Raw genomic sequence first — 10,068 nt, forward strand, 5'->3', positions numbered from 1 at the left:
TACTGAATGAGCGTCCCTCTTCAAATATGTGCCCCTTGCACCAAACCGCGTTACTGACTACTCATTTATCAATTTACGTTCTTTAAAAGCCCCAGTATCAACATAAAAATTCTCCAAACTGATCTCCATACATTTCCTTTAAAAATTAGTTGAGAGAATTTGATAATAGATCAAGGCATTTTCTCTTGGGTGATCATTTTGTTCATTCTCATAACATATCTCTTAACAGTGTCCCAATAGTGATCTTGGTCACTATTGGGCCCTTAAAGGGTTAAAGGCCAGCAATGCCGAATAAATAGAATCAAGTGCCAGATGTCTTATTGAGATTTAATCTCTATCCTAGATCAGGCACCCATAGTCCTGAATATATACATAATATGAATATATACATAACTATATTATCATTGTATATAGGTTACAGTTCTTCAATTCTCGCCCATTGTCCTGCAAAAGAATTTACCATTCTCTCTTCCATTGCAGTCAGTTATTTCCAAGTTTGGGACATGTTTAACCAAAAATAAGTACAAATATGTGTTTTCTAATTAAAACAATGAAACAAGAACATTCTGCTTGCTGCAAAGCGAAATAAATATAAAAATATAACTTTGAAAAATAGCAGTAAAAATTGAAGTGCTAGGAACTGACTTTTTCCGTAGGATTTGTTATGCCATACCATGTAAACTTTTGTAAAACCTGGTATCACCTCTTCAAATCGAAGTAAAAAAATTAATCTCGGAATATTAATATCATTAGCTGGGGTTGCATGAGTTTTTCTGGGCATGGAACAGGATACATGCCGACTGGCTTTGATTTCTGGTTATGTGGCATGGCGCACTAAAGCTCAACATTCAGTCAGCTTGTATCAAAATAAGCGGGATACATATATAGGCACAGCGGACCCAGAGAGACACACGCGTGCTGAAAAATTTGTTTAACAAATTCTATACCATATACTACCGAAACTGAACTATTGACTACACTACACTACACTAAGCTGTACACTACATAGACCGTTCCAGGCTCCGAGAGAGTCGAGACCGCTAAATTGACTAAAGCACGAACACGAAAATAAAATGGGGCAGACCCCTTCTCCCAAGCTCATATTTTCGCCTGCCTTTCACTTACGCTCACTCTTCAATCTGAGAGCCTGCAACAGACTATACACTTCACTACACTATACTACACTAAATTACACTACACCACACTACACTGTATGTGCTACTGTGTTAAGCTATGCTATGCTATGCTATGCTCTACACCATAATTTCCTAAATAATGCCGTACCATGCGATGTCATGTCATACTATACTATACTACCAAGATAATCTTCTATACCCCTGGTAAAAAATTAGCTCTTGTCGGCTGAGAGCAATGATTGCCTGCTGTATACGTATTCGCAGATTTCTTTTTGAAATTGCCTCTTTAGCTTTTTTCATTTTGCACGACACAATTTTTTTCTGTGACAGTTATTCCTGCGCTGATCTTTACGGCAATTAGGAATCCCTTCTCGGAGTGTACGAAACAACAGAACATTGTTTTTCATCATTGTCCTTCTTTTTAAAAAGGCTTTTCATTGATCCAATTGCTGACTTCTGTTGCGTGAACTGCAAGATAAAGACGCCTCCCGTAAGTAACAACCAAGGTTTTTTAGTTTCACGAAGTTCTTACAAATAACGTGGCTCTCGAACAGTTCATTAGCCAAAGAGAATATCTACCGTCCAAGTGTCAGGGGTTGGATGGATGGTGACTGGATCAGGGTAATCGCACGCGGTTTAGTTCGTCAACAAGTTTAATTTTGGTCACGACGCTGAATTTAATTACCCATAACAAGTAAAAGGCAAATGAAATACTAGCTATGTGCGAATTTGTGATACCTACATTTAAGCACACTTCATCTGCTTTTTCGTCTTTGCCAGGTGGGGGTCTTTCAGCACTTGCGACGTCTCCGCCTGATTTCAGTTGTTTTGGCCTTACTCCTGGGTCTGAATGTCTTGAAAGCTTCTACGCATAACCAATGAAATTAAAATTCTGTTTTATTAGTCTATTATCACACTGCAATCACAGGGTTGTATTTGTGTCAGAGAAATTCAGTTTTCAAATGAACGGCATTTAGCAACTTAACCAATACTGAAGAGGTTCGGTAAAAGACAGAAATAATCCACGATAAAAAAAAAGATATAATCTATACAGCAGGATCTATACCGTTGGGGAGTAATGGCTGGGAGGGCGAACCTCTTTCCAGGAAAACGGGGCTTTACTCGAAAGCATTTTCCATTAAATTTAACAACAAAACTTTCACTTGTAAGATTAAACAGACCACCCTTCACAATAAACAGTAAAAATATTCTGGAGATGACAAACCTCTTAAAAAGGAGCTGCTAGTTCTTTTCATTTGGCACCTTTGGTGAAAAATTGATAACAAAATAGAGTATAGTTACTTACTTTTTTACTGTCGCGTGGCTTCTCACTCGCGGCATGCGGTTGAGACACTGGAGCCTTAGGGAGGGGTTCGGGCTGCAAATCATGAAAAAAAAGTTAATTTGTGGTTAACAGTTGATGGCTGACATCCCATTCCAGGTAAATGCTTGGGTCGACCGAGGAAATTGACTAAGCTCGGCCTTGGACTCTGCATTACTTTTAACACTACATCAGAGGATGAATATAAGACAGCTTTTCACCTCTTATTCATATCAGCGTCGCCAACACCTGTTTTTGCCTTGTGAGCCCAAACTTGGCACCGAAAAATAAAACCAAGCTCTGGAAATGAGTTTTTTAATCTACGTCTGCGCTCCGAATTTATATAAATCTCTACTAGAGTAAGGTTTGACCTAAGGTGATCTCATGATTTCGTGAACAAGACTGACTGCCTTCGCTGTTTCTTGAAAAAATTTGGATGATTTATCCAGGGACTTAATTAACACAGCGAATAAATGTGCTTACAGGACCAAAGTCTTGATTCTTAATAACAGCCCTTTGGCTCACTTTAGTTTTGAATTCGACTTCGTTCTGTAGACTGGCAAACAAAACCAGAGTGACTTACGAATTTGAAGAGAGTTCTCCACAGGTTATCTAGCATCTCGACCTGTCTTTGCCGGTTACCCTGATAAGTTTGTAGCTTTTGAAAATTCCGTTTTTCTTCCTCCGTCATTTTCTCTTGCAAAGATTTAAGATCATCTACTCTGTGTATCACGTCATTGTGTGCTGCTATGAGCCCATTATTGGCGAGATCATAGTAGTCTCTCTTCAGGTCTTCGCTGCATTGACAAGCCTCCCCAACCAAAGCTTGCATCTTGCTATAAAGCTCCTGTAAACGCCTGGAAATATTTGTTAGCAGATCTATTTTGACTGGTGTATTTAGCTGATCTTGTTTGACCTCTGACACTTCCAAAGGTGCTATCACGTAAGTCTTAAGCTGATCGTTTACATCTTTTAACTTATCACTGATTGGACGCTCTCGAGCAGTTTGATCAGGTTCTTCTACGTATACCACATCCTGCAAAGGCCATAAATAGAAAAAAAAAATACATGGAATAACAGTGGTGCAAACTAAGGTTAATTGACATAAGAAAGGTGCGAACTTTGGCCTTTTAAGGGAGGACTAGTTAACCAACGGGAAAATGATGATAGAAAAGCTCATCTTCCGTTTCTCACATAGTATACCAATAAGACTATGTTCCACAAAATCGTATATGAATCACCATCATCATCATCGGTCATGGGTTATGACACGCTCCCTTAGGGGGACTCCCGATCCCATGTTAGACAGTGTCATGGATCGATAATTTTAGATACATCCTAGAGCACCTTTTCCCGTGAAAATAGTAGCTTTGCTATGTCCATGAGCACATTCGAAGGAGAAGGACTGAAATGAAAAGGAAAATCTAAACCTCACCAAAAGGTCTTAAATACCACTTTGAGGACTGTAGGTTTTGGTGACAATTAAAAGATATTCTAAAGTCGCCAAAGTCGTTCTAAAAATTAACAGATTGGTCAAAAGGCCCATACAGGAGTCTATGGGAGTTGCTTGGGCTCCTGGGTGCATTCGTACATTCTGTTTAGATTGCATGATCTCAATACTTGAGTGGGTCTTACTGTAAATCGCTTCATAGGAAATTTCATGATCAAAGGCGTGAATTTCTTTGTAATGGGTTATGAGAACTTCCATTATTTTGTATATGGAATTTGAGGTTGAGATGTTCAAAAGAAATTAACGCAGATCCTGATTGGTTTCTTACTATACTGTCCCGCTGTCACCAGTTTTAGCTAGTTTTAAATTACTTAAATTAATTCCCCTTTTTAATATTTATTTATATACAGTTTTTAACTTTTATTTGTTAATGATTATTGCAAATTATCACTGAAAAACGCCTCTGGGGAGATTCAATAAAGTATTACATTGTATCGTATTGTATTGCACATAGGTTCCGTTTACAGTAAACCTGGGAGATGAAGTAACTCTTGATCGAACATCTCCGGCCCAAAAGACTAAACACGTGGTTTACTTAGGGCCTCTTCACTTGAGCCCGGTTGATCATGACCGGGCTGTCCCACTTACTGGGACCAATTTTGCCTTGGGTTCATATGAGAAATTTCAGCCCGGTTCCGAGATGAGAAAAGGCTGAAGACGAGTTGTGGCGCGAAATTCGAAAACTTTCGCGCCTATTATAGCTTTGGCAGCTCTTATAGCTGTATCACCCTTGTCAAATGGGAGGCTTATGATGTGGAAAATACCGCGGGCAAAGCAAGACGACGCAGAATTCATTTGAAGAATTCATCCCGCTTTCATCCGGTAACTGGGCTGAAGTGTTCATATGGCAAAATTTCCAGCCCGCTTACAAAGATCTCGGTTGGAAAAACCAAGATCTCAGGAACTGAGCCAGTCCGCCCCCTCATATAAACACATCGAAAATTTTACAAAGGATTAAGAGGTAAGGCGAGATCTCGGAAACCGGGCCCATCTGAAGAGGCTCTTATATACCTGCTCATAGTCCCCTGCGGCTTCCAATCCTAGTCTAGCACGCAGTTCCTGGTTCTGTAGGCAAAATGATATTTTCAAACTGTAAAATGAATGTCAAAATGTTTTGAACTTGCTTCTTTTTATTAAGGCCTTTTTTCGTTTAACATGACACTTGCGCTATGTTATTTATGAACCTTTTACAGCCCTTAAGCTTTTGATATGGGGTGATTATTAGTATATATTGTTCTAAATATTAAGGAGCACCGTGTAAAGTCAATCAGTTAAAATGCATGTTGTTTTTATGTATTTCATTCTGTCTTTATTGATAACCAAAGCCTTTAATTGGAGACTGAAGGGAAGTGATGTATACGTCGCACGTGAGTATTCTATTTGAGAAGCCTATAAATCCCTTAGGCTAATGAATATTTATAGCTTACCTCTTCTTCTAATTTCTTAATTTTGGCACTCATCTTAGTAACCTGTTTACGAAGCAAAAAAGAAATGCATTAAAATCACCATCTTCTCCAAATGGTCATGTATAGTTTACAGGCAAGAGCACTGTTTTGTCGTTTGTTTTTTCAATACCTTTGCTTCCAAGCTGGATAATTGAACTTTCATCTCACGAAACTCCTCGAATCCGTTGATCTGAAAAGAAATGCGTATATTCTTAACAAAGGCCTTTTACAAAGAAGAACTCCGATGGAACATTTTGCGCGTTTACAGCCGGCATCTGTAGTTGAAAAATGCAGAATCGCAGAATGAAACCGGTGCAAAAAATTATCTTGATTCAAAATATATATAGTAATGCTATACCCAACTTTTGAACAAATAGCAGCGAGAACTATTGGTGTAAACTACACAAAACACTGGACCAAAATAAAGTCCCCATTATATCTACTCACCACGGAATCTCTGCTGGGGCAAATCAATCTGTCGGACACATTTTTGAGTCCTATACGTCTTAAAGAGTCAGCCAATATTCCAGCTGTTGCATCCCTTCCTTCCCGACCCAGCCATCGAACCATAAGGTCCGTGCAGCACTCCTTGGGATTGTTGCCATTTTCTTCCTTGATCGTCTTAATAACTTGTTCTAAAAAATTTAGGGCTCGTGCAAGATCCTTCCAATGGACCCCGACGCCTTCAGGTATGTGATAGTCATGTATTTCGCGCTCAGTCATCTGATGATTTGGATCCAGGCCCATTTTGATAGAGGGTAGCTCTGTAGTAACAGTAATAGCAGCCCACATTAGATTTTCCGCATGACTTCTGCACAGGCTCTCAAAGTGTCAGTCCGCTACTGTTAGCTACAATCTCGGTTACAGGGCTACACTTAAGTTCCATCTTTTTTCCTAGTTAACTATACCGGCTAGCGGATCATCGGAATAATTTACAAAGCTATCTTAATAAACTTTATTTTCTGCGAAATTCTTTCATGACCTTTCATATGATACTCAGCTTAATTCAATGATTGTGAAAAAAACGAACACAATTATTGATTTCCTTCATAAATAGTGTTCGTGAACAATCGACAAGCCTCGTAACAGTGTCGTAATTGTTTATCTTTCGGTTAGGCTGCTGATGGTAGTTTCCCCTCCCTGGGGGACCGCTGACACTGAGAAGCTTTGACCGGAACAATGACGCTTCGGGATGTGACGTCATTTAAAAATATGTTAATATGTAAAAGAAAATAGTATCAATGGAACAGAGAGTCATGCAAAGAAATTTCCGTATATTGTGCAATTTATACTATTTTTGTCTCACGGTAGAATTGATGTAATTGCGTCAAGTTCTCTCGAATTCAGTTCTATATGTAGACCCTAAGTTTGTCTTAAACTTGCGACTCTTCGACACTGGCCGGTGAACTTTATTTTTTGTAGCTAGTTGTTTAAAATACCCTTTGTGAGTAAAATTATTAAGCGTGACATAACTTATTAAAATAGCGGTATAGGTACAGCCAGTTATATCCAACTCTAGGTTTGAAGCGGTTTTCCTGACGGTTGAAGAGGGATAAATAAAGACGCAAATCATGCAAAGAACCGTGAATTCTTACAGCTCGATGTGTGGAATAAAATGTTTACTTACTTATGTACCGACCCGGAAATAAGGAATCATTACATCGACCTGCAATAATACACTTAAAAAAATAGGAAAAAAGTATACTTACCCGATATTCCAGAGTTTGAGCTGCAGTAGATATGGCCTCAGTCAAAATGCATGTATAGTTTGATAAGTGAAGTTCAGGTAGGAATCTCTTAAGTGACTGAAAAACGGCAGGATGTGCCACCTCCAAACGATACCGACTACAGCAGTCAAACAAGGAAGAGGTATATTCAAGTTCACTTCCCAGCGTCAAAGCTCCTTTACACTAACACTCACTGTTCCTCTTGAAACTTAGACGAATAGGGAGCATTTGATAAAGGGAAAATGCTAACGACACACAAGCTTCGTACATCAAGACAAGAGTACTCTGTTCTGGAGCTCAGCCAATTCGACATTTCCTTATGAACGCATGACCTATCAAGCATTGAGAGGGTTTTCACCCGGAGTAATACCCATATTAGTAACCGGATGTTAGCACTGATCAAATATATGCTAATTTCACCTACTCATGATGAGGCTCCCGAGTAGGTTTCGGGATTCTCTTTATTTGAACGCCTTGATTCGGGATTTAAAAGTAAACTTGAGGCGGGACTCGGAATTGATAGTATGCAAGGGATGAGGGTTGCCAAAACAATCATCGGGACTACGGGATTGAGCGGAAATTTGGGTCAGAATGACTGTATTAGAAAACATCACTGGGGACTCTCCATGGAGCGTCTGTGGTAACCTTGATAGCTGTCAGAGCAGTGTTAGTCAGCTTCCATCCCGGGCGGGGCGGATACTCCCTTATTTGCTCTGATCGGGACGTGCTGCTGAACACGGTACGGTTTTCATGACATTACTCTTGTCTCAAATGAGGTTTTTATACCAATTCCACTACTTATAGTACAGCTGACTCCCGATAACTCGAACCAAAATCGGTTATCCTTGGACTTCCTTCGTGCATTTACTGTAATTTTACCCTCGTCGGACCCTCGATAACTCGATAGACTGCGAGCAGTCCCTCTTCAGTCAGTCGAGTACTAAGTTCTGCAGGACTGGAGAGAGCGAAATGACCGAGAGGGAAACTGGAGAGAGGCCTTTTCCGCCTTCTCCCCAGCTTCCCCCTCGGCTTCTCGTTTTTTTTTCCCGCTCGCTTTGCTCGATTTCCTTGCTCGCGTGACCATCCTGAGGGACGCCCAGTCTAATAACTCGAAACTCCCGCTAACTCGAAGTAAGTTTTGTTTCCCCTCAGATCATTTCCATATAAATTTACCCTCGATAACTCAAACCATATTTCGAGCGCTTAAAAAGTCGGGATAAAAAAAACAGTGTACTGTCGTCCGAAACGTTGATTTTGAATTTCCCATGGAGTGTTGTATGTATTAATAGTTTACTAGTGGAGGCTGATGTTGTTTGTCACAAATCTAACGTGAAACAGCTTTACTACTCAAAACAGTAAAACGCATGCTCTGTTCACTGAGGCTATGTTTTTTACGTTCCAATCTGATTTATAATCTAGAAGCATCTTTCAATTTCACTTAACATTTCTGCAATTAAATGTGATTAAAATGTTCTCTGTACAGTAAAGACTGGTTTTTCCCTCACTTCCGGCTATTTGCTTCGAGCTCCCGATAACTCGAACTTTCGTTTCGATTTCCCTTGAAGGTTCGAGTTATCGGGAGTGTTTCCTTTCATGTCTTATTTCCTATTCATATAATTATTGTTTCGAGCACCCAGGCGAGCAGCACACTACAGCGTTCCCTGTGGTTCCCTAGATTTATGCCTGTCGTCAGGATGATTTTTGGCAAGTATGTCCACCGTTGTGGCGGTGTCATCATAATAAAATTTCAAATAGTAACACTCTATTAGTAAGTCATTCTAACTGGGCTTCGTTTTGCATATTGCAATTGCGCACTGATAGTTTCAAATTATTTCTCGTACGACTTTAAAGACCTCAATCTCGTAAAGAACTGTAGGATTCCCTTGTGGTCCTTTATCCCATAAGAGGGTCTGAATGGGGGGGTCCACTTGTCGGTTGTCGGTTAAAATTCAGTTACTTTGTCGGTAGTCGGTTAAAATTTTCGATCTTTGTCTGTAGTCGGTTAAACTTTTGGATTTTTGTCGGTTGTCGGAAAATCTCAGTTAATAAGTAAAAACGCTTGTTAATTATTAATATTTTTTATGTATTTCACCCAGTTTCAAGACTTTGATCCCTAAGGAAAGAGTAAAACTTGTAAGAATGCATTATTTGATTGCACTTGAACTTCATTAACTCTTGTTTGTTTATGCATCATGATCCTTTATTTCATCATTGTTTGCCAAATGAATATCATAAGTTCTGATAAAATCACCAAGCCGTTTATTGTAAATGCGAACTTGGTTTTCCTGTCGATTACAGGGCACAGTAAAAAGTAATTAATTAATTAATGGACTCCAGCCTTTTGGATACTTAAATTATTCTTAGTGAAAAGGTAAGGTACGAGGTATGACGTAATAAGTAGCAGGTGGTCAAGCCATTTTGAGTGAAAAAGTATGTTTCTTTTTTTCAACTTTTTTCAACAATAAAAGAAAAATCTTGTAGCTAAAATCATGCAAAGTGCTTATTTATGTGTTATTACTCATGCCAAGCAATTACCATTTCTCGCTGTTTTAACCTGATTTCTAATTCTTGGTAAAATCCAAGATGGTGGCAAAGATTGCGACCATTGTTGGTGACGTAAAAGGCCTCCAGCAGCGCCACCATTCATAAAATATATCTCATCTTGTTAAGAGGATCAAAGGCTTTTCAGTGAAGGCAAAATCGCTTCGAAATACTGCAACATAATCAAAAACTCTGGGGAGGGGTTCATCTACCATCCTCTTATACCATGGCGAGGGGTATGATTTTGCGTGTACGTCCAAGGGTTAAGTTGGCAAGGTAGTGGTTGGTTTTGTATGAGATTATACTTTTTCATTAAAGCTTCTTTTATAATAGACACTAAGGGCTTGTATTGTGTCACGAAAGGCAATATTTCTTTTTCTTCCTTGTT

At 39.3% G+C, this 10,068-nt stretch overlaps 1 protein-coding gene across 1 annotated transcript; it reads right to left on the minus strand.

Moving 5' to 3' along the window:
- Nucleotides 1-296: 296 nt before the first annotated feature.
- LOC140927857 (uncharacterized) lies at nucleotides 297-7,351 on the minus strand. The gene is made up of 9 exons (XM_073377545.1): nucleotides 7,122-7,351; nucleotides 5,861-6,176; nucleotides 5,543-5,606; nucleotides 5,395-5,436; nucleotides 4,979-5,032; nucleotides 3,041-3,493; nucleotides 2,443-2,514; nucleotides 1,879-2,001; nucleotides 297-1,604 (listed from the first exon to the last, which is right to left on the minus strand). The coding sequence occupies exons 2-9, from the start codon at nucleotides 6,157-6,159 to the stop codon at nucleotides 1,494-1,496; spliced, it is 1,218 nt and encodes a 405-aa protein (XP_073233646.1). The 5' UTR covers nucleotides 6,160-6,176; nucleotides 7,122-7,351; the 3' UTR covers nucleotides 297-1,493.
- Nucleotides 7,352-10,068: the final 2,717 nt, after the last annotated feature.

This window comes from Porites lutea, chromosome 2 (assembly GCF_958299795.1).
Source record: "Porites lutea chromosome 2, jaPorLute2.1, whole genome shotgun sequence".
Classification (NCBI taxonomy): Eukaryota; Metazoa; Cnidaria; class Anthozoa; order Scleractinia; family Poritidae; genus Porites; species Porites lutea.

Excerpts from the sequence above, each read along its gene's own strand:
- LOC140927857 (XM_073377545.1), bottom strand. The coding sequence starts at position 6,159 with ATGGGCCTGGATCCAAATCATCAGATGACTGAGCGCGAAATACATGAC. Across the intron at positions 3,494-4,978 it reads CCGCAGGGGACTATGAGCAG|GATGTGGTATACGTAGAAGA; the intron begins GTATATAAGAGC and ends TGGCCTTTGCAG. Across the intron at positions 2,515-3,040 it reads GGAGAACTCTCTTCAAATTC|CCCGAACCCCTCCCTAAGGC; the intron begins GTAAGTCACTCT and ends CATGATTTGCAG.